The sequence below is a fragment of the Sinohyriopsis cumingii genome, chromosome 19 (assembly GCF_028554795.1).
Source record: "Sinohyriopsis cumingii isolate HCF-2022 chromosome 19, ASM2855479v2, whole genome shotgun sequence".
Classification (NCBI taxonomy): Eukaryota; Metazoa; Mollusca; class Bivalvia; order Unionida; family Unionidae; genus Sinohyriopsis; species Sinohyriopsis cumingii.
The window spans coordinates 24,451,930-24,478,493 of record NC_142979.1 but is presented as its reverse complement, the minus strand read 5'-3'; the positions used below and the strand labels follow the sequence as shown (position 1 = coordinate 24,478,493).

General features: G+C 35.8%; 1 protein-coding gene across 2 annotated transcripts in view; it reads right to left on the bottom strand.

The window, feature by feature from the left end:
* Window positions 1-655: 655 nt before the first annotated feature.
* LOC149775297 (replication factor C subunit 2-like) overlaps window positions 656-26,564 on the bottom strand; it is a 66,408-nt gene continuing 40,499 nt past the window's right edge. For both annotated transcript variants that reach the window (XM_089944396.1, XM_089944395.1), the window contains exons 8-9: window positions 17,226-17,420; window positions 656-10,928 (exon numbers count right to left, since the gene is read on the bottom strand). In XM_089944396.1, coding sequence (XP_089800522.1) covers window positions 10,812-10,928; window positions 17,226-17,420 — 312 coding nt within the window. In that variant the 3' untranslated portion in view covers window positions 656-10,811. The remainder of the gene's footprint in view (window positions 10,929-17,225; window positions 17,421-26,564) is intronic.

Genomic DNA, 26,564 nt, shown 5'->3' with positions numbered 1-26,564 from the left:
AAATTTGTTCTTTGTGCTATGTTTCACTGATGGACTCTAGTCCAACATACCTATCTGACCTCACCCATGTGTACACACCAGCAAGATACTTATCCTCCTCTTCTGACAGTCATAAATTCATTATTCCCACTATGAAAACAAAGTCATATGGACAGCGTTCTTTTGCATTCCAGGGCCCAGCAACGTGGAATGAATTGCCCACTTAGCCACAAAGACACAGTGATCACATTCAAGAGTGCTCTCAAAACTCACTTATTTCGACTGCAAGAACAAAATTAAAGACCTAATAATGTTTCCTACCTGAAATATTCTCAGCATGTTTTTTCTTCTTTTTTTCTAATTTCATGGGGTTTGTGTTTGTAATCATATCATTATATATGGGTTTTCTTTTCTTATAGGTGTTGTCTATGTTGTAAAGCGCTTAGAGCTTCTAAAGATTAGGCGCTATATAAAGTCCTCATTATTAATATTATTATACCGGTACATCAATTCAAAGTAAAACGTACCTATATTTAAATGATATATGGATGACAGGGGAGTTAGCCTTTATAAAGAACCTATATAAGAACAATCCCACTCTGCTACATACTGATATGTTCAAACACCGATAAGGAAAGGTATAGAATAATAAACAAAATATGTGAAAATGGAGGGGTAGATGCCAACAATTTATTATACACAAAAGACATTACAGATAAGACAACATATATGGACTTAATCACATACATCAATACAATCATGAAAACAAATTGGTTCTAATTTAGAGATCCTCAAGAAAAGATTTTTTATTTATACTAATAACATATTACATTAACTAAAATAATCGCATAGAAAATAACGAACTCACATATATGCAACAATACAGATGGACAGGGATCATCTTAATTACTAAAAAGCAAATCATGGTATGATGCCAAAGCTACGTGGCTAAAACAAGGTAGCATGGATCATACCACAGCTCCCCAAAGGGTAGGACGAATAATAACATTACAAAAACACGGGGTTACAAAGATACATGTACCATACTAACACTACAAGGTATACCATGTATGCACACACTAAACAATAAATTAGATATATTTTCTTCTTGGTGTTTTTTATTCATTCTTTCATTTTTCCTATTAAATGCACTCCACTGAAATTAGATAGGGATTAAGGCATAAGCATGAAAGAAATGGCCAGTCTGATGAAAGCAGGGGGGCTAAAAGTCTCCTGCCACCATCACATGCCAACCCTGACCTTTTTAGCTGAACTTTATTTTTAGTAACTAGCCCTTATAATTAAAGACAACTTGTGAATGTGACTTGATTATAAGCCAGTCCACACAAATCCACAAGGATAACAAACAATACACACATATAACATACATTGGACACCAAAGATCCCTGGCAAGGATCACTTTCTATAACTAAAGCTCCAACACTAGCCATGGTTGAAGAGCCATTATAACATTAGAGTAGGATGGTGTACAAAACCCTAATCAAAATTCATAAACTTTTTCACAGAATTCTTACTACATTTTTCACAAACACATTACACTATGGGGGAAACTTCTATACTGAAAAACCCATAAAAACTTTCAGCACTAGAGGGTACTCCATGACGGAGTCTGAGAGGGACCACACCAATAATCAGTTCCAGTAAATATATAAAGAGGGGTCTTGTTTGTCTGTCATTTCCAAGGGTGACTTTCAAGATACAGTGGAACCCTGCCATAACGCGATAATTGGAGGCCAAAAAAATTGGATTGCGTTAATATCGGGGTCGCATTAATGCGGGGTTTTACAGTATTTTACTTTTTTCAGAGAACAATTCATTGGCACATATACATGAATTCATGTCTAATGTGTATGATGAATAAATAGGGTATCAACACCATTTACTATCATGCCCTCATGGCATGCAGTTCATCTATAATGCATGTAATTCCATGGAAACTTGCACACATATTTAAAATATTTAATACAAAATATCCCAGATAATTGTGTCTGAATTCAAAATCTAATACACAGCATGAACAGAGTATCAGCACCGTTTACTTGCCATCTGATATACTGTCGGGGCTTGCAATTAATCCATAATAAATGTAATTCCATGGCCAAATTTGCATACATATTTAAACTATTCAATAATTTTGTCACACATCATTATGTGTCTGAATTCAATAGGAAAAATTAACAGCAAAATTAGGTTAAGAAAGACAAAGCACATGTACAGTTCATTACGTTCCAGGGTCTATGAACGGTGTCTGTACAAATTTCATACTGCTAAAATGTTCTCATATGCATTTCCGTGTACATTTATTCATTGCAAATTTCCAATAATTAACGCTTGTACGCCTATTCATTTGAACAACTACAGCAAGAATAATTACCAATCAACACATGCTTTCAACGTGCATATAACTTTTACTTCAGATTTTGTGAATATCAAAAAAAAAACGTGAAAACTACAATAGTAATCACTGCGCAAAGTGCAGAGAACGACTTGCACTTGTGAACTTGCTTTTCCATAACTGTAAAATATTTTTATAAAAAGTAGGAAATTAATAACGAGTTCATAAACAAACACCATACCCATGTTATACCCGAGAACTAAGTGCAGTAGGGCCTGCGATGGTCACGAGTCACGTTTATAAAAAATTTTAATCTTAACGCATGAACAATTTCATACCCTTTCAATTTCCTGCTAACAAAGACAACATTATTTACTGGTCAACTGATTGTGTCTAATATCACCGCCAAGCCCAGCAAACATCTTGGTGGCTTTCGTTTTCTTTTAATGTTTATTAAACTGTGATTATCAACCACCACATTGTTTGCTGCTTGGCTGTGTATGCAGTTAAAGAAACACATGTCGGCTATTGTTTGAGCAATGATTGTATACAGAATGAATTGAAGACAATCACAAAGATGACTTACTGGCTTTACTCATGGGTAATAAGTAACATATTTGATAATGTTTATTTTGGCATAACACTTCAAGAACCTGGTGAAATTGTTAAATTTCAGAAGCCAAGCCACGATCGTATTAGATTTGAATTTGTACGTGAACTCTTTCCCAAAATGCTAATAAACATTGTACACACTATTTCTCGTACTTTAAAAAAAGTATTTTTCCAGGTATGAGAAAAATACACGTACATGTATTTAAAATTTCAGGAACCACACCATGATCGTATTATATTCGAATTCATACACGATCTCTTCCCAAAAATGACTACACATTTTTTTGCGCAAAGTGCAGAGAACAAATTGCATTTGTGAACTGGCTTTTCCCCAACGGTAAATTTTTAAAATAAAAAATAGGAAATTAATAACGAGTTCATAAGAAAACCCCATAAACATGTAAAACCCGAGAAGTGCAGTAGGCCTGCAATGGTCACAAGTCACTTTTATAAAAAATTTTTTACAGGTGAACACGTGTACAATTTTATACCTTTCAATTTCCAGCAAATAAAGCGGACATTATTTACTGGTCAACTGATTGCGTCTAATAACACCACCAAGCCCAGCAAACATCTTGGCAGCTTTTGATTTTTTTTTATCTTTATTAAACTGTGAGAATCTTTTATCAATCACTGCATTGACTGCTACTTGGTTGTGTATGCAGTTAAAGAAGAAACACATGTTAGCTATTGTTTGAGCAACAATTGTATAAAGAATTAATTGAAGACAATCACAATGACGACTTACTGACTTTACTCATGGACCAGTAATAAGTAACATTTCTGATAATGTTTATTTTGGCATAACACTTCAAGAACCTGGTGATATTGTTAAATTTCAGAAGCAATGCCACGATCATATTATATTATAATTCATTTGCGAACTCTTCCCCAAAATGATATTAAACTTTTTGCACACTATTTCTCGTACTTAAAAAAAAGTTCTTTCCTGGTAAGAGAAAAATACACATACATGTATTTAAAATTTCAGGAAACACGCCACGATATTAAATTCAAATTGATAAACAATCTCTTCCCCGTAATGATAATACAATTTTATACACTATTTCATGTACTTTGAAGAAGAAAAAATATTTTTTCATGTGCAAATGAATATAAGAAATTTCAGGAGCCATGCCATGACCGCATTATAACCGAATTCACGTAATAGCAGGGTTGCAATGTACATTAGTGTTGCTAGATGCTTTTAAACAGTTTAAGCCATTGCCAGTCTAACATCCATTTAATCTAATTTTAAGATATGTATTGATAGCAATGCACTATATATTTTTACATGTACAATACTGATTTTGTAAACATACTTTGTTAATATACGTACAGTACTAATTTTGTAAACATGCTTTGTTAATCTACATATCTGGATAGTTGGAAATGTCACAAGTTTATATAACTGTTGCAGTAATGTGTTGTTATTGACAACATCTGTATGATATTGTCTCATTTACGGTATTCATTTGTTCATTTTATGACATATTGTATATACTGCAATAATAATAACAAATTATCAAAGGGTACAAATCATTTAGCTAAATGTTAGTCTCTAACGAGTCCCTCAGAGAAAGCAATATTTATTAAAGACAATAATGCATCAACTTGCGACATATTACATATTTGATATAATTATAACTAAATACAAAAAAGAACAAAAGAGAAACTGCTTGAATAGTGTGGGAAATATTAGATAGTTGAAACAGCCTGCTTTGAACATCAAATGATTGCCAGCGTGCTTTCGCTGGTGGGTGATTCAAGTCAATAGACACTATCTGTAAATGACTTTTTCACTGTTCTTGATTTGGGTAGTTTTATGCATATTTTTAATGTTTATCTTAAAGTGTGCATAGGGATAGTATTGCTGGTTTGGAGAACCACATCACTCAGGGCTGTTCCATTTAAACATACATGGTACCTAGAGAAGGCAGCTTAAAACAAGACAATAGGCCAGGGTACTTTGATTTCACAGAGTTAACATTAAAATGATAAGAAAATTCTAAATTGCATCTATGGTGAGTACCCCACTTTAAAACTGTCTTCCCTGGGTACCATGTATGTTTAAATGGAACAGCCCTCAAGTAAAGAGGCGTTAAATTACAGAGGGCACCATAAACCCCAAAATGTGTCAACTGTATATCTTATCAACAGGAAAGAAAATATTCTACACATTTTACATTTAATAAAATGGTTTGTCACAATTAGTTTCTTTCCTTTAAAATCTACATTAGAAATGAAGCATAATAATTAGGCCAACAATTTTGTACTACTTACAGCCTGGTAGATGAAGCTATTTATTTGACATAATGAAATAAGAAAGAAATCTTTACTTGCAAATACTCTACAACTGTATTTTACATTTACGGCAGTTGTGATTTTATTTTATTTATTGTAAATTTATTGCTGTAATGCATTTTATTTAGTTGTGATTTCATAGCTCACTTCAATTAAGATGCAATCTGACTTCTGACTGGTTAATGCGTTCTAAATTAAGAGTTATGAACAAAAATGCTGAATGAAAATTCTAAATGCAAATCATAATGTATCTTTGAGACCATAAATGAAAAACAGCAAGATGCATCCAAGACATCACAACTACCCCTCCAAAGCCTGAAAATTTTATTTTTGAGACATTTAAATATTTTAGTGTGATCTTAGTCTGGAAGAAAAATTATTTTTTAAATCTGAATAAATGCAGAAAATACAATAATTATATTTCCCTCTCTGATTACCAGGTAGATAATATGGGAGACGAGAAGTGGAACGTGTGCTTGGAGAGGATAAAAGTTTCTATCCACATGATATGTTTGCTGAAATAATAGTTTATTTCTTCATTTATTTATTTTCTGCAATGTAATTGATCTATACAGGATATGACATTTATTCCTGTAGGGGCTGACATGCTATAACTAACAATGTCAATGTGATGACATCATCAATAGTGGTTGTATCTGTACAATCTTTATTGGAATTAGATTTTTAACATGGCTTTAGCAATTTTTCAGTCATTTCGCTATGTCTGCAATGGGACCAGTTAAGAGTAATGTCAAGCACAGGGGTATCATGCCACAGACATGTGGCATGATGTCCCATCTTTTCACATTATCCTGAAACCAGGCCGACCAGTCCTATCACTAACCTCAATGCTGAGCACCTAATGATTCAGCTGTTAGTAAAAAAAAAATTAAAGTCTTTGGTATGACTCAGCCAGGGTTTTAACCCATGACCTCCTGCATACGAGACAGACGCTCTAACCACTATGCCACTGGAATGGTATTATTGAAATGAAATGGAATAAAAAGAAATATTTAATGCAGTTATATTTTGTTATAAATTCAATGTGGTGTTTTGAATTTTATGCTATTTTCACTTTTATAAGATGACGTGAAAGCTCTTGTTCTCGACTTTTGCAGTACCAATTTGTTCTGCATCATTTAGGTGCTTAGTGACTGCATGGGAAGTTTTCTGGTGCACAAGTACCTAAACAAGCTGCTGCTAATGGTTGTAGGGGTTGCCCATACATCTACTCAAGATGCACAAAAGGTTGGTCCTCCCATTATTTCCACTAGGTTTTACCTCACCTGGCTATAGCATAGCCCTGCATGCATTATGTGTTATTTGTCATTCAATGTCCATCCATCAACTGCTGTTTTCACCTTCTGTTCCAAAACCATTAAACCACTTTTAACCAAATTTGACAGGCATCAGCTGGGCATGAAAGCCTTTCAGATTTATACGGTAATGCTGTTGTGTTATCAAGTATGGTGGCCCACACTGAATATTCAAAAAAATAAAGCAACCTTAAAATGGCTTTAAAAAAAACTGCTGAACAGAATTGGAGCAAATTTGATAAAGTTTCCACGCATGAATTCCTTTCAATAATTATCAAACAATGTAATGGAAGCATGGCATTGTGGTTACTTGTGCATCCATGTGTGTTAAACTGTCCATCCATCTATACAATCCATGTCCGTTCACACACTCTATTAAGATCAGTAATAAAGTTTTCACCGTTGGCTTGTGTACACACTTTAGGACACCTAACTCATTCACATGGAAGTGCTAATGGATGCCTCTACCCAATTCACTTGCAAGTGTTTAGACACCACAACACAATCTGTATGATGTGTATTTGTATGCTACCAATGGTCCAACCTGTGTTTCTTGCCAAGGTGATGCACTTTACTCCAGTTGCCTTGGCAGTAATTAACCTACTCATGTTGCTGTGCAGTAAAACCCAAAACCAAACCAATCTTTCTGGCTTTTCTTACTTAATCCCAACCCCTTTTTTATGATTGCATCTTTGTGTGTCAACTTCAGACATGAGTTTGGTATTCCACAAAAAAGCTAAAAATTTGAAAGGGGGTTTGTTGGCCTTCCCCCAACAGGGTCTCGAGGGGCAGCACCCCCGATCCAGAAGTCAATTGAATAATTTCACAATATTTATTGTCAGATGAATTTGTTCTCCAATACTATTGGTGCTTTACTTGTTTCATGTGCATATCAGTGTTCACATCATAATTAAATCACAATAATTTCTCAATTTTTGCCGAGGTCAAAGGGGCCAAAGGCCCCTTGTTTAAAAATGCATTTTACAATCATAAAAAACTGCTCCTGGAGCAACTAAAGATCATAATATATAACAAAACAATCATTTGAAAAACTAACAAACTTACCAAAAAAATTCAACTTGATTTGAATATCTTCACAATATTTATTGTCACCTGAATTTGTTCTCCAATACTATTGGTGCTTAACTTATTTCATGTGCATGTCAATGTTCACATCGTAATTAAAATACAATAATTCCTCAATTTTTGCAGCAAATATATTATACTTCTCTCTTTTCATAACAAATCTGTAAAATAAACACCCAAGAACATCAGCTATATAAAAATAATCCCATACATTCGCGTGTCTTTATCTCTAATGGACATAACCTGTTGATATGCAGGTCAAGCTCTTTTTGCAGCTTTGGCAAAGATTTCTTCAGCCTTCCTTTTTGACTGACTTTTATGGCTCAATGTGCAATTGTTTCTTTTGCTTCTCAATGAAAGCCTTTCAAGCTGGTGCTTGTATTGGCAACAGGCAGTGCGCCTATTCTGACAAAGAGCTACATCTGTTCTCTCATGCAAGAAATCTTTCCTCTTGTAGTAATTAACTGCACTTTTCCAGATGCAGTTTGAGCTTCAATTTTTCCATATGCAGCTTCTTTTGTGGGTGGTGTTCCAAATACTTCCAACAGCAATTACCGTAGAGCAGAGGTCACCAGTCCTCTAGCATTCAGTTTTCTTATAAACTGACCAACTAAATTTCCATAGACTTTTTGCTCCAGCCATTCCCATTTCCATGCATTTTTTAAACCTTTATCTACACTTCTTGTATCATGGTCTCTCTCAACAACTAGGTATGCCATTTATTGCAAGCACGCTTCTTCTTTCCATTGCCATAAGTTTCCATTACATGAAGATTCATTGGATGGATTTAAACTTTTGACCAATCAGAATACTCTTTACGAGTTATGGGCTAATATATGTTATAAGGATCACTTCTCATCTTCCACCTTTTTGGCTCTGCTTTAAATATATTTGAGTGATTTGTTTTCTTTCAGTTAGTGGAGACCCTACAGCTTTCTTAAAACATAAAATATCTTACCCAGATCAGAAGTGTTAATGGAAAAACTGATGCTCAACCACACTATTTTAACATAAAAGTAAATGTAAAACTTAACTGGAATGACTGACCAGGTCAAACATTGGTTGTTCCTACCAATGTGACAAATAAAAATCATCTCCAAAGACATGCAAGCCTCAATATAGTACCATTACAAAATGGGGACATAACTCAGTTAAAATGGGATGAGGCATAGACAAGTGAAATACACTTTGGTCATCTTGATTTTAATAATTTTATTAATTATGAATCTATCAATCCTTCTAGTTATTTGCAAAAATACAACGGCAATGAAAACATTCAATATTTCACTGATAATGCATTTTGCTCTTTCTCTGCCATGCTTTAAATGTTTAAATGTAGAATTGATCAGTCAATGGATAACACAATGGCCACTGAAGGAACCAACATTTTACCATCTAAAGAGAATTTCTGGAAACAGAAGTGCATTTCATCTTTTTAGCTGCAGAGTGTAGAAACCGTCAGATATTTTTGAAAATATGATTTTTAAATTGGCCAATTTGGCATCTAGAATTGGATCTATGATTGGCACAGTTCTTTTATTTAGGACAAACAAGATTAGATCATGCTGATATGACCATCCTATTAGAGAGAACTAGTTAGATATTTTCAATATTTCACTGTTGCAGCTATATCTGAGGTCAGATTGGCACTGTTTTCATGAAAACTCTCCACTTAGGATAGTGGCAAGATTTTGACACAGCCACAGTGGTGGCCATACTGAATATCATGTCACAATATTCAAGATCAATTATATAGCATAAGAAGTCTTCAATGAAAACCCCATACTTATGTGACTTTTCAGGAGTAGCAATAACAAGATTTTCAAGATGGCTGCTTATAAGAAGTCCTTTCCTGAAAGCCCTATGTTGCGATAGCATGACTGCATGTCCAGGCAGCACCATTTTCATTAAGACCAACATAAGTGAAAACTCCACATCAATAAAACTAAGATAAGGAATGGAAGCAACAATTTTTTTAAAAAGATGCCTATGATTGTGGAAATACTGGAAGTCAGATCAGCACCACTCTTATTTAGAACCAGCCGGATATTGTAGTAAGTCTTTTAGCAAAGAACCCATATTGATATAACCATTGATTAAGGAGGAATGACAAGTAGATTTCCATATGGTATGTCTGAGCAGCACCATATTTATTTGAGACCAACTAGATTGTGGGATAAAAGTGTGCTTAAATGTTTCATGGCAATACTGAATGATCACTGTCAACTTACCATTATTTGCATATGTTCGAGTCTTGTGCTCAGCCGTGTGGGTATTTGAGAAGCTGCCAGTAGTTTCCTGTGGGTCAATGGTTCTTACCAGGACTTTCCCCCGTTCGTCCTCCAGCAGTTATACCAGCCAACATGTATAGCCTATCTTGTGCTGATAAATGGCATTAAACCCAAAACAGCAGAGTAGTTTATCAAGAGTAGCAATAACATTTTTAATAATGGATGGACAAACATTAGAGGATGAACAAAGGGCAATGGATAGTGGATGATGAACAACAGGCCATCCTACACGCTCTTCTGGTCTATGGCCAGTAGAGCAGAAAACATTTTTTCTATACATGCTTGAATACAAGTTGAAGAAAGCTGCAAACAAAATAGACACTGCCATTATGTAATGTACCAGGAAACCATGACCTCTGTTGTTTGTTCTATTTATTAATCCCAATAAACTGCATGGATCATTATCTCCCAGTGCATTATATGACAACAAAGCTGGCTCTTAGCTGTTTGCAGTTGGATCCCACTTGTATACGAGTGTATACGGTTATAGTCGTAGCACAATTTAACAGGCAAAATTCATCATAATATGAAAACCACAGGATATGAGCAAAACACATTATATGCAGTCATATTATTCAAACATGTTCCAGTCTTCCTGAATATGATGTGCAATTATCCCTCAATACAATGACCCCACTATTATAAATTCATACAGAATAATGGTCTCTTGGGATTGTACAGATAATAAACACGTTTCTTAACAGGACATCCATTATTATGGAATCTTTTACACATGAAACCATATCCTGGGTTTCAGTGAAGCTGTTTGTTGCATCAAGAAACTCCATGCACCACAGATGTTTGAGAGAGAATATCAAATAACCAGCTGACATATGAATAAGAATCAATGCCATTAGTACTGTCCTCTTATGAATTGAGAATGTTCGGTTCTGCTGACTTTTTACATAGTCTTGCCAACAAAGCTGACATCTGTAGGAGAGAATTCACACCTTCTGCAATTCTCATATGAGTGCATCCTATTTCCTGTAAATAGACAACATTATGGTATTATTATTATTATGATTATTATTATTATTATTATTATTTCAATACTTTTAATGAAACAAGACTACTTCAAACAGCACATGATATGGCCATCCCATGACCTTTTCCCTCTAATGACCTTGACTTTAAAACTAAGGACTGGAATACTGTATGACAAGGTGTGACCTAGTTTAATCAAAATATCTGCATAGGTTAAAAAGTGTCAGTGGATAAGAAAACAGGGTACTGATTTGCATTAACTGGTGTAATGACCTTGACCCTGGTGCTGAGGGCATGACCATATAAAAAAGGCCAAAGTTTAAATAAAATATCAAAGTGAAATTAAAATATCTTTCAACATTTTACTCCAGACAAGGAAAGTAGTTCCATTTTCACTTGCTGTGACTGACACCTTGATGAAGGGGGCATGGCTAGAGTATTTGCTAAATAATGTATACATGATATGTAATATTGAAAAGTTCAACTTTTATATATGGGTCAAAGAATTACATTTTCCTTGCTGTTATTGTGACCTTGAAGCAGGAAGTATAGCTGTTGTATCTGTCACATCAATTATCTTTACATGATATGTAATGATCCAATGTTTCATTAAAATAACCTATAAAGTGGTTTAAGTTTTAATTCCATAAAACAATAAAAGTCACAGAACTGCTTTTTCCCTTTCCATGACCTTGTTCATGAAGTGAGGGCATGGCGGTAGTATCTGACATTGTCTATACATAAAAGTCACTCCAGTCAAGGATACAATTCTCAAAATTATATTTTCCCTTGCTATGGCCTTGGTCTTGGGGCCTAACACACCATCTGCACATCTTCAGGAAAATCTCCCCAACCATTACAAAGTTACAGGCTGGACAAGCAAATGTCAATGGATGGACATGTGTACATATAAATGGAAAACAGCATAGGACCATATGATACAGATTAAAACAGACACAAAATTAAATGATGACTTGTGCATTTAACTTTTTGAGATCTAAGGTGAAATGACGAAAAAATATAATTTATTGTGGCCTGACACAACTGTAGGTTTGAGATTATGATCCAACCAACTTTTATGTCTCATCTTCCCTGTGTAAGAATAAAATCTGATAGGCAAAATTCTAAAGTATATTTGTAGTATCTGCCTATCCCTATCCCCAGAAGGCTGTATCCATTTGTGATTTAAAAAACAAAAAGTATCAAGGATAAAAAAAATGCAAACAAAAGTTATTTCATTAATTTAAAGTTTTTCACCAGGGGGGTTTTGAAAAACTGTCATCTTGTTTATGTTTCAAACCAAATGGGACTTTTTAGCGTAAACAATAGACCAGTTCTTGGAAAAGTCTATTTTCAGTGAAGGGGTGAGGTTCCTATGACTACATATATATGGAAGATACAATGTGAAGTCTGCATTCAATATTTGCAATGCATAGTTTCAGGATTTGACAAAACAAATTGAACACAATAAAAAAAGGGCAAGTGGTTTAAATCTTATTTACTTGGGTTCAAAAAGGATGTAACCCTCCAAAGTTATGGAAATTTACAGATTTATTTGGAGCTTACAAAGACAATGAACTACTTCAATTCTGTTGTGGATGCTCTGCTGGTAAAGAAACTCCCATTAGATTTGAAGCAAAAGAACATGACTGCTATGGATCATCTGGCAATATTTTGGTTAAAAAATATAAATTAATGATAGGACCAAGTTTTGTGCATATTTTATATTAATTGAACATTTTCATTTTTAATATTGGTAGTTGGGTGCAAACTGCTGCAGGTGGGGTGGGAGCAAGTATATACAAGAATATACTTCATGAAAATTAATATATCTATTTCAAGTCCACTTAGTAAATTGTATTTTAACACTCCAGGAAATATACTACGCTTTTTTTGACTGGTTTGTTTGTTAAGTTGGTGTTTTATGGTGAAAAAGTACCTTGTTCAGGAATACATCATTGCAGCTGACCTAGCTGATCGGTTGGCAGGATTCAAACCTGTACCATTCCACTAAGCCATTGTGGCTCATTCAAATAGCTCAACATGACATCTTGTGACAGCAATATACAGTAATTAAAAACAACATGTGGAAATTCTGACACAATAATGGTAGTCTTGGGGTGCAAAACTAATTTTAGTTCCTTATTTTTGCTTTTCTATCTCTTTTCCTGGTGCTAGTCCCCATTCTATGGAGAGTCTCACTCTTTTGAAGCGTGTACACCTACTTCCTTGAAGATTCCAGATTGGTCTGATGAAAATACATTGGGTATTTTGACAGATGTGGAGTGTCCAAGAAGCAAAACAGATAACCCTCTCTTAACATTTAAAGGACCCATGCAATGTCTGTTAGGTCCGACTATGTCTCTGAAAAGTGGCCCAGTCTGGTACCTGCTGGGATATTGAGAAGATGGATACTTGTAAGGAGATGGAGTGACTTTCTATGGTCAACTGCCTCCCTCTTTGAAGGTGAAAGTACTTACAACCACCCTGCTAAGCAAAGGAGGGGCAAGAGGGAGGTCTAACAGGAGTCTGGTGGTTCTGATGGAACCCCTACTTAGAAAGCATAGTCAGAAGACACACTGACCTCTCAGGTGGAGGGTGTTTCTTTGCCGACTTAGTTGGGCCTGGATCTGTGGCAAAGGATCAGTGCTGCTGATCTCCCAGATCCCAAAATACCACCTATGTGATTAATCAGCTAAACATGACTCTGCATCCTTTAGGCTGCCCTGTTTGTTGTGGTCAAGCAGGACCCAAGAACAATCCACAATGGTGACTAAGTAGTGAGAGCCAAGTGTCTTACTGTTCAAACTAATCCCCTGGAAGGTTAATGGAGGCTGCACAGAAAAGGTTGGCATGTACGACTATATTGACCAAAGTGGCATGTACAACTATATTGACCACAGTGGCATGTATGACTATAGTGACCAAAGTGGCATGTATGACTATATTGACCAAAGTGGCATGTACAACTATACTGACCAATGTGGCATGTACGACTATACTGACCAAACTGGCATGTACGACTATATTGACCAAACTGGCATGTACGACTATATTGACCAAAGTGGCATGTACAACTATACTGACCAAAGTGGCATGTATGACTGTATTGACCAAAGTGGCATGTACGACTATACTGACCAAAGTGGCATGTATGACTGTATTGACCAAAGTGGCATGTATGATTATACTGACCAAAGTGGCATGTATGACTGTATTGACCAAAGTGGCATGTATGATTATACTGACCAAAGTGGGATGTATGACTATATTGACCAAAGTGGCATGTATGATTATACTGACCAAAGTGGCATGTATGACTGTATTGACCAAAGTGGTATGTACGACTATACTGACCAAAGTGGCATGTATGACTGTATTGACCAAAGTGGCATGTACGACTATACTGACCAAAGTGGCATGTATGACTATATTGACCAAAGTGGCATGTATGATTATACTGACCAAAGTGGCATGTATGACTGTATTGACCAAAGTGGCATGTATGACTATATTGACCAAAGTGGCATGTATGATTATACTGACCAAAGTGGGATGTATGACTATATTGACCAAAGTGGCATGTATGATTATACTGACCAAAGTGGCATGTATGACTGTATTGACCAAAGTGGCATGTATGACTATACTGACCAAAGTGGCATGTATGACTGTATTGACCAAAGTGGCATGTACGACTATACTGACCAAAGTGGCATGTATGACTGTATTGACCAAAGTGGCATGTACGACTATACTGACCAAAGTGGCATGTACGACTATATTGACCAAAGTGGCATGTACGACTAAATTGACCAAAGTGGCATGTATGACTGTATTGACCAAAGTGGCATGTACGACTATACTGACCAAAGTGGCATGTATGACTATACTGACCAAAGTGGCATGTATGACTATATTGACCAAAGTGGCTTAAGCTCCATAGCCTTCAGTGTCTTAACAGTTATGCAATGCAAGGCCTGCAAGGAAATACCTATCCGAGACGATCCAGACCAGGAGGTTTAAGTGGCTAAGTGGATGAGTGAACCTTGTACTCCTCGCTGACGCCAGTGGCTGCTAGGCAGCCTAAGGGACTAACTAATGCCTCTGTTGTCTGGCTGCCTCTTGGCCTTCTGCTTATCTCTGAGCAATATCCTTTACTGTCTTCGAAAGCAAAGCAACATCAGATCAGCTTTCTTTTGAACTCAAGAGTCTCTAAACTTCAAAGAATTTTCATGCCCAATAACCCACAAGGTTTCTGACAAAGATCCAGAAAAAAAAAAGGTAGTTAATTTCGCGGTCTTGTAAAAAGTCCAAATAACCTCATCTTTCATCACTTCACAGACAAAGGGTGGAGACAGAACACAAACTGGAGGGAAGGGCCTATTCAACTTGTGTCTTATCCTAAAACGGACCTTTCATCATTCTTTTTCTGCTGTTAGGGCAAGTCTAGACTATCTGGTCCACTCTCCTTGAAGAAATGGTCACATGGTCACCCCATCTGCCAGCCAAAGGGGATAAGGAAAACTCATCCATTGTGTCAGGGGGAAAATCATATTCCCCAGTAACTAATGCCTGGTATATGACCTACTAAGTAACTTGAGCTTGGTGCCTGGTCCTGGTTTCTGTCCCTTTGATCTGTGACTGGTGCTTAGTATCTTAAGCTTTGCTCAATGATCAGTATCTAAAATCTGGTATTTGTAGTTTTACTTTGTGACTGGTGACTGGTTAATGGTGTCTCAACACAGCATCCAGTGATTGCAGTCTAGTCACTGGTCTAGGACCAGTCAAGCAGATAATGAGAAAAGTTTCTATCCCAACACCTGGTACCCAAACTAGAAACAACAGATGATCAAGAATGCCAAGTTAAGCTGGTCGAAAAAGAGACAACCCCTTCCTTGCGCTGAAAGGTTAGAACTCACTTTGCATTGTAGGTTACTTGTTCCCTCTCTGGATCACAATTTCTGCTGATATCAATTAGTTTAATTTTTTGTTCCCAGGAGTGCCAATAATCTTTCCTGAAGGAAAGGAGTGGTGTATGTATGTTGGTACAATTTGTCAAGACAAAGAAGATACTTCAATCTTCCTACTTTTGTAATGGTGATGATTCTCAGCTAAATCTCATATATTGTCTGCACACAAAGCAAAGAAAGGAGCATCAGTCAAAGTGCTCACACCTGGTGAACACTAAACTGGTGGTGAGGGTGTCCAATTATGCCTTCTTTGACCATACATGCCAACTTTTGCAAAAGGATATTATTGAACAAACTGATGGCATAAGACTCTTAGAAAAAATATATAAATTGCAGGTAATATATTGCTCCTATTAAAATAACACGTTCAGCCAATTTTGACAAAAACTTCCCAAGTGTACAAGAATGGGGATAGCTATCGGTGCTTGCTGATTTGAGGACTCTAGTGGTAGTTTAAGTTTCCAATATTTAACCAGCTCTACTGAAGCACCTGTCTAGTAAAACTCATTTGCAACAGTGAAACCACCATTAATAACATCCCTTAATCCATGAATTCAAGACAGTTTTCCTCAAATTCCAACATGTTACTTTCCTAAATTTATTACACCACATATAAATATATTTGGTCACAACTGTAACTGAATGTTTTTGAATCGTATAAATTTCAATTATTTTACAGAGTGGAATAAGTAAAACATTCTTACAACTAATATAAAGCACTCCCACTGAATTTAAGATCATGGTCTTTTGTCAGTGAAATTGATTTGCCTGGAGATAAATACAGTTCTCCTTCAACATACTGCCCTTCATTATATGGATGTAATGCAGTCATGGCTTGAACTACATTAAAAAAATTCAAAGAGAAAGTCCTCTTGCCAATATTCATTCACTTCAAGATTTATAAACCTGTTTTATTCGAGTATAGAATTGCCAAAACTTAATGTGGCAAACTGCCATTGTCTTCTGAATGATCAGGATTCCTGATGTAAAAGGAGTCTATATTCAATCAGTTTCAGTAACAATTGGTTATTTTCGTACAAGATTACTGACTGGTTTGAAGGCACTATGTGACATTTATTTTTTTTACATGTTTTTTAACATTTTTACTGCCACATCCTTCCTTTCACATACACACACAAGAAGTTCTTTATCTCTGGATCTTTCTAATGCAGTTCAGCACAATATGGCAAGCATTTATGGACCCTGATAACTGCACTATCACAATGCAGAGCTATACTGTCATGTGGGTTTTTCCCTTGCAAACATGCAAGAACTGGGAATGAAATCCTAAACTAGAGTGAGACTGTTATACACAATAACTTGCCTTAATAAATTCAAGCTTTAGAAACTCTGGCATATTGTGGTTTTTGCACACTCTGAAAACAATGCTGATGATATCTTCTGGTGAGTATCCCAACTTCCAAAGGTGTGCCATCACTTTGTATGCCTCGTCAATGTTCCCCTCTACACAATGCTGTAGCATGCCTTTAACCAGCTCTGGGTGGGGCTCATCACAAACCTACAATACAAAAGGTCCATGAAATGAAGTATATCAGACAAAATATATACTTTGTTCTGCAAGTTAAACATTACTGATGAGCTGAAGTTTGAACTTTAGATTTTGTACTGAGTGTAAGGGACCTAACTTGTGCATCATTACTTTTGATTGGCTAATCTTCAGCACAAGCTAAAAACTCTATCTCTGCAGAACACATAAACAGCACTATGATTGCTTTGTGCTATTGTCGGTAGAACATAAATCTTCTTATGTGACTTTCAAAAACATTTACATGTAATAATAAAATTGTCTTTGAAACTGACGGAAACACCAGATTCGAGTCTGTAAAACATGATTGTCCTACTGCCAAACCAAAACTTCAGAAAAAATTAAGAGAATCTGCTGTAACGACATGAAAATCTAATGAGGTTCTTGACAGATACATTCAACCATGAATCCAAAATTTCATTTCTTAACATTATGTGCTTTACACTTAATTGTGCCAACTAGGCTTTTGTCATGTGCTTTACACTTAATTGTGCCAACTAGGCTTTTGACAAGTGGTCTATACTTAATTGTGCCAACAAGGGGTGAAACTATTCATTGATATATCGATACTTTTGCTGAAACAATACACATATCGATACAAAACGATACTGCATGCATGTTATTTTAGTCTTCAGCAGTCATGAATAATTATTATTAGTTGCCTTGTTATTCTGTAAAATTATGATCCATCTGAAACAGCATTTGCAGTCACAGGCACTCATGTTTATTAATAAAATATAAAAAAGACTAAGAATACCAATTCACTGTCTACAACTTAACACAAAATGACAGTTTGTAATCTGGCCCCCCAATGCTAATCACCTTAACCCAGAAGTATATTTAGCATACATTCCAAACATGTTACACACATATAATGAAATACTTTACTCATCATTCATGCAAAGTTTCTACTTTGAATTGTATCTTGACTCATGTGGTGGATTTGAAAGCTACGCTACCGATTCATTGCATGGTGAAATATGTTACACTGAATTCTCATTTGTGGTTATTGCTTGTTCCAGTCCAGGTCAAACAATAACCACCAATCAGAAATCAACATAGCCTTCGCTGAAAAGTCATTAGATAATGTTAAGTACTTATGTGGAGATGCTGTCAGGATGTATCATTCTGTGAATCATGCAAAATTTGTATGAATTTGCGCACTTGAAGAACAGTGAAATGCGAGAACTCCTGCAAAATCATTGATAGCCCCACATATGAAAATGTGCTTGGCAAAGTATACCGTTTTTTATATAACTGTTCTTGTCACAGTATCTGTTTTTTGGATAGCAACTGTTCCACATCTGGGTTCTTCAAGCATGACTTGAATGGTTGTGAAACCAAATTTGATTGGTACAACATGCCCAGGAATAAGCATTATGGCGTAGTTTAAAACCATTCATGAAGAAAGTTTTACAAATGTGTGTTTAAAATATGGGCTACCTAAGAAACCCAAAATATCTGTTTCCTGGTGAGGTTCATTACAATTCTGTGCGGCAAATACTTGCTGATGATAGTGATGATGACAGTAAATTTTTTTATAAAAGTTGTGAAGTATATCAGATTATTGGAGCTGGGAAACCATAAATGGAGATACCAATGAATGATTATGAGCCCAAAATGGTGTTAAATACGAGTCAGATGTACATGCTGGATGGATAAAAATAGACAGCATGACCCTTTCAGTGGTATTTCAAAATTAAAAGTACAAAGGGCAGAATACTGAGCCTAATTAAAATATAGACAACGAAATTGGTAATGTTTTCAAATCATTCATGTTGTACAAAAGAGTTAAATGAAGCCACCATTAAATGGCCTAAAACGCTCAATAAAACTCACTCAACCAACAGGTAGTCTGTTTGAAAGTACTGTTATCATCTCATCAAAGATAATTGCATGTAAATATATGATAACTATATGTCCGTCTGTAGTTTGCATAATGGAAATAGGACCAGAATGTCAATATACATGAAAGGGCACCACCTACCTTCCAAAGATGGAAAGACCATCAAGTTCTTATGTGTATCAATATGTATCGTTTCACAGGCTGCTTATTGTGAATAGTCTCAAAATGTGGTACAGATGTATTGTTTCACCCCTAGTGCCAAGTAGGTTTTTGTAAAGTGGTTTATACTTAATTGTGGCAACTAGGTTTTTGTCAAGTGCCTGTATATTTAACAGTAACCAACTAGGATTTTGTCATGTGGTTTATACTTAATTGTGCAAACTAGGTTTTGTCAAGTCCAAAAAGTTAAAATGCATAAACAAGAATACCATAAATGGCATGATAGACACATAGTTAGGGCATGGTTGGCAGGAGATTACAGACCACTGGAATGGTATGATATACACATAGTTAGGGCATGGTTGGCTGGAGATTACAGACCAGTGGAATGGTATGATATACACAAAGTTAGGGCATGGTTGGCTGGAGATTACAGACCAATGGAATGATATGATATACACATAGTTAGGGCATGGTTGGCTGGAGATTACAGACCAATGGAATGGTATGATATACACATAGTTAGGGCATGGTTGGCTGGAGATTACAGACCAATGGAATGGTATGATATACACATAGTTAGGGCATGGTTGGCTGGAGATTACAGACCAATGGACTAAGATGCAATCTTCACCCAAAGTGTGTATCAGACTCACCATGAACTTGATCTCTTAAGACTCTAGCATCTATAGGGTTCTTTCCTACCCTAAGGGTATTCCATTTAAACATACCACTAGCCCACAGACGGCAAAATAAACTTCCATGCATGGTCATCAATAAACAATCACTTCTGTGCCATGTCATATCAAACCAAAAAATGCTTCTATCAGTGGTGCCTATTTTATTTTAAAGTGCTTCTGTCATGCCACCGTTGTTTGTTTTCTTTTATCCCCCGTTTTTTTACCCCAAAAAATGTTATTGCGGATTACTCATTGTAATTCACGGAATTTCAGGGAAAAGAAAAACTAAACCACCAATTTCCAGTGAATTGTAATGGGAATACGAAAACAATCTGAATGTGGATCTCCGAAGTTTTCGGATGTAGCCTTATATGGTATGGATGCTGCAGCAGAATATTTAGAACATGAAAGACAATACATGTGGTCTGTCGAAGATGTGGGGATATGGCTGACCTTGGTTGACTTGGAGTCAGCTGTGGATAATTTTAGAGGTGAGAACTTGACCATAGACAGATACAAGGTTGAGACATTCTTCAGTCTCAGAATTAAGTTTGAAAATCGTACATTTGAAACTCCGCAAACTTAGAAAAAGTCCCATTCTCTTAGCTTCCATGTGATTGGTTAGAACTTTTTTATGACAAGCACGAGCTTCCGAAAAACCGTATTATGCGCTTTCTCACGTGACCTTTTAAGCTAAACTGAGCATAGTGTAACAAATTTAGTACCGATGTTTAGTTCAGGCATTTGACTTTGTATGCATACTAAAACTATGACATACTATTATTCATTTTTTGAATGCCAGGCCATTTCCCCATGCTATAACTCGACATGGCCATGATTGCGCCCACTTAATATGCAAGGGCAACATACAGAATGGAATGCTGTCTTCTCACTGGTTGACCGAAAATGAGGCACTGAACCTAGGGATAAACTGATTTTCAGTTGACTATAATGGGGACAGTATTCAATTTGTTGCATTGCACTAGCATATTAAATGTGTGCAATCATGGTCATGTTGAGCGATAGCATAGAAAAATGGTCTGGCATTCCGTAAATTTATAAATACTAAGTAAAAGTTTTAGTAGGTATATGAAGTTGAATGCCTGAGCTAAACATTGGTACCAAATGTATTACACTATGCACAGTTTAGCTTAAAATATCAGCGATGATTCTTCAAAAGGTAGCGTGAGAAGGCAAAGAAGTATCCTCCCTTGTAGTATTTTATAGTGCATGTATGACTGATAATTAAAATGTAAGCAACTATGCGTACCACTGACTCTTCATTGAATGTACGCGATTCGGTCATACCAATCGTAACTACTCGACTATCTCCGTATCAACTAGGGAAAATTGGCACTGTGATCCAAATGGTTGCATTACATGGCTTTTTCACTTATGGGTTTATTAATATTTACGACTGTGTGCCAATTTTATCTGTTGATTGGTACTGTCTACCGACTCCCAAATTTTTTGTTGTTTAGTTACTTTATTAAAAGCCTTGACTTGTACATATTTAACATTTCTGTTAATTAGTACAGAATGAAAATACTTCATGTGGATATAAATGAAATCTTGCTGTTTCTGTCCCAAATATTCATACTGACCAGGGCATAAAATCGGAGAGATATAAAATTAACTGGCTCATGCCCCTAGGTGTTACTATGCCCAAATTTGTCTGTTGAGTTACTTTATTAAAAACCTCATTTGTTGAGATACTTTATTAAAAATCTCGACTTGTCACCATGGAAATGGGTTGAATGTAAAAATGTTTCAACTGGTCTTCAGTAAATAAATCATCTCTCTCTCTCTCTTTCTCTCTCTAAAAAGTATATATGTTTCTATATATTGTTTTCTTTCCAAATCTTTCATCTTGAAATCTTTCATCATCGTAAAGTTCTTGGTGATGAAAAGGTAAGTGAAACTGAAGATATTGATTTTTGCTCAACAAGTATATTTTTAAGTGGTTGTCCAATCAAGTTTCTAAAAAAAAAGTAAATGTTGGGGGATTTTTAAAAAAATCAATGTATACTTGGTTCTATTAAGCATATTAGCATGCTCATTTTATCTCACTGTTTGAACTCATAGTCGATACATTTCTGTGTAGATATGTTAGGATATTCACTCTATCAACATGAAATAAACATTTTATTCAGAGTTTAACTAAAAGCAAAATTAAAAGAATGTTTAAGATAGTGTTAGTTTGGAAAAACTCCATTGAGCGTTTCCAAATATTAACCCTTATCTCTTATCCTACTGTATTTTAACAATAAGTTCTTTCTTTGAAAATGGATCAGTCTGTTATTGGCTCATAGTGGCATTTCGGAGAATTTATTGACTGAGTTGCAAACCGATCCAGGTCTACACTGGTGGCAGAAGTCATCGTCCTCATTTACAGCAGGTAAGGGTCAAATAAAGGATTGACATGAGTTTACTGATACAGCTGCTAAATAAAATACAAATTTTAGACTAGTATTTTGAACATCGTCTGATCACATATTCACAGTTACAACTTATACTTTAAACTTTTCAGTTGTGTGTTGACCTGTACCATACTATTAATGATTTCTTACAATGTTGACCTGTACCATACTATTAATGATTTCTTACAAGGCTGACCTGTACCATACTATTAATGATTTTTTACAGTGTTGACCTGTACCATACTATTAATGATTTCTTACAATGTTGACCTGTACCGTACTATTAATGATTTCTTACAATCTTGACCTGTACCGTACTATTAATGATTTCTTACAATGTTGACATGTACCGTACTATTAATGATTTCTTACAATGTTGACATGTACTATACTATTAATGATTCCTTACAATGCTGACATGTACCATACTATTAATGATTTCTTACAATGTTGACCTGTACCATAGTATTAATGATTTCTTACAAGGTTGACCTGTACCATATTATTAATGATTTCTTACAATGTTGACATGTACCATACTATTAATGATTCCTTACAATGTTGACATGTACCATACTATTAATGATTTCTTACAATGTTGACCTGTACCATAATATTAATGATTTCTTACAATGTTGACCTGAACCATACTATTAATGATTTCTTACAATGTTGACCTGTACCATACTATTAATGATTTCTTACAATGTTGACATGTACCGTACTATTAATGATTTCTTACAATGTTGACCTGTACCATACTATTAATGATTTCTTACAATGTTGACATGTACCGTACTATTAATGATTTCTTACAATGTTGACATGTACTGTACTATTAATGATTTCTTACAATGTTGACCTGTACCATACTATTAATGATTTCTTAGTGTTGACCTGTACCATACTATTAATGATTTCTTACAATGTTGACCTGTACCATACTATTAATGATTTCTTACAGTGTTGACCTGTACCATACTGTTAATGATTTCTTACAATGTTGACCTGTACCATACTGTTAATGATTTCTTACAATGTTGACATGTACCGTACTATTAATGATTTCTTACAATGTTGACCTGTACCATACTATTAATGATTTCTTACAATGTTGACCTGTACCATACCATTAATGATTTCTTACAATGTTGACCTGTACCATCCTGAATAGTCTGAATGCTATCTGGAGCACTGTTAAAAATAATTTACATATTTTACATAGTAGTGTTTTGAATGTGTGATTGAGAACTGCAAATAAAATTTTTAATATCAGATTTGTTTTTACTGTCATTACTGGCCTTGCATGATATGAAGTTGAAAGCCTTTTTCCCAGCCTTGGAAAAAGAGCTAGGTTTCCGGTGTCCGTTGTAAAACTCAAGGTATTTAAAAAAGGAATAAATCTCTGATATCAGAACTTAATCGCAATTTTCCTCTAAATATGTGTGTGTAATTGCTTATACTTATGAGATCATATTAACACTGAACCTCTATTTCAATAATGGACTATTCTTTCTTTGAATCTGGACCATTCCATATATGTTACAAACAGCTGCATTGGAGAAATTACTGATGAGTGGCCAAGCAGTGTAAACCCTGTTCACCATCTGAGCTACATGCAGACTGGTCTGGGTTTACAATGGTCACAAAGGCCATAGTAACTGTGCTTAGCAGGTTATGGGCTAATCAGTCTATTGAACATAAAACTTGGACTAGAATGAAGTACCATCTTTTCTAAATCATCTTTTGAAAACAGCAAAGTGTTGCTGTAAAGTTTTAAAAAGAGTTCTTGAACACTAATCACAGAATGTACCTGTTAATGCCTAAAAACAGTCTATGGTGCTTTAAATACTTACTAATGACCTGACTTTAAATAAATAATTCCTTTATTAAGCAGTTGAGCTGAGTTCAGGTTTTTGTGCCGTTATGAGTTTTATAAATATTGCCTCCGGTAAATTCATTTCAAAGAACAAACCATGAGATAAAGCTGTACCGATTAATTGGCCATACTCATAATCAGGTCGATTATTAGAACAATCGGTATAATCAGTATTGGCAGAAATAATAGGTGCCAACGTAAACAAATTTCCAAAAGATAAATTCAATCATAACATTCATCTAGAGTTGGCTCGAAATTTTAAATCAGAATTAAATAGTGGAAATTAAGGAATAAACATTTGATTTGGGGGTTAATTGAAAGAGTATATTCTTAAAAGTAAATACTTTTAAACACACTTACTGTGAACTACTGCTGATTGTCTGCACACAACAAATTATCAATACCATTCATGCACTCATCCCAATCACAACAGCCAACCAGCCAATCAGGCTTCATGTGGCTGTTGAACTTCCAGCATACAGATTAACAGATAGCCAGGCAGATTATATAGCTAGCGAAATTTCCAACTAATATGAAACTATGACTCTCTATAATTAATCTGTTCATTAGCCAGTCCTGCAATGCTGCTAATCAACGAATAGTGGTCGGACGTTGAAGCAGCATAACGCTGACAAACAAATATTATGCAGCATAGATATTGGCATACCAGCAATGTTACCCCACCTGCTGAGCTGTGTGCATCCATCCAGGCACGTGGACAACTTAGTAGTAACCTACTTGATTTAAAACATTGTTTCAAGAGTGCAAATTGATCGGATTATTAATATTGACAAGTGACTGTACACTTTTAAATATACTACCAAGCTTATGCATAACGCTGAACTCGAAACACTAGAGTTTGGTCTGGAATTACTTCAAAGTAAATGCAGTTGACGAGTCCAAAGCAAATTGCACACTTCGCAAAGCATGCCTTTCCAGAGGTGGAAAGGATTCTAAAAACTATACATCAAATCTTCTCTAGCACTTGCACTGCAAGCACACTGCCAAACATGGCCTGTTTCTGGCAGATAAAAAAGAAAAGGATGCTGTGCAGTTAACCTCAGCAACTCCTCGTACTCTGACTATTGATGCCATGCTGGACCAGAAGCAACCATTTGCATTTGACAACTCAAGAGCTATTAGTTGCCACAAAGCTATTGCAGAGTTCACAGCAGTAGATGTGCAACCAATTTCCATTGTTGAAGACAATGAATTCTACATCTGATGTCCAAGGCAGAACCGCGCTATAAAATTCCAACTCTGAAGTACTTTTCCACATCTTTGATACCTGCACGCATAAGGCAATACTAAGCAAGGTCCATGATTTACTTTCTGCCCAATATGACCTTAGTTTGACCTTGATGCATGGCCAGACCTGTCCATCAACGTAGCCTTATTGAGTCTTGCAGCACAATGGCGCAAACGTGATTTTTGCAGCAACGCCTCTTGATGAATCACACAGGAGAATATTTGGCGAGCAAACTGGAAAAATTATGCAAGGAATACAACATTCCCAAAACTCATATCCATGTTCTTCTGCGTGACAAAGTGCAAACTTGGTTAAAGCAATGTTTCTGGCTGAAATCTACAGCTTCAGCTGTCTTGCACACACACTGCAGCTCAAACAGCAGTAGGAAAAATTTGGCGTTACCCATAAGAAACTCGTCCAAGATGTCCAGACACGCTGGAATTCTGCATACAATATGTTGGTTTCTTTATATGAATAATAAAAAGTCTTGGAAGCTTAGGCTACTCTCTATGACCTGGATAGTCTAACAGCATAACAGTGGGTTTTGATTAAAAATATTGTGAACACGTTAGGCCCATTTGCGGACATTACCAAGGAAGTAAGTGATAGCCAAACATCAACATATGTCATTCTTCCTATGCTGAAAATGCTCTGAAAGTTGCTGGCTCTAGAGCATGAAGCGAGTCAACGTATTCAGACAGTGCGCCGTGATACGCTGACATCACTGAACACACTCTCAGTGTTTCCCTTTACCCTCATTTGCACTTCAGAGACCCCCAAATTTGTAATTTGACCCCTAGTTTTGATACCAAAGTTTGCTTTTTACTCAGTCCGACTCACAGTTTTGACACCAAGGAGATTTTTGACTCTCAGTCTTGCACCCC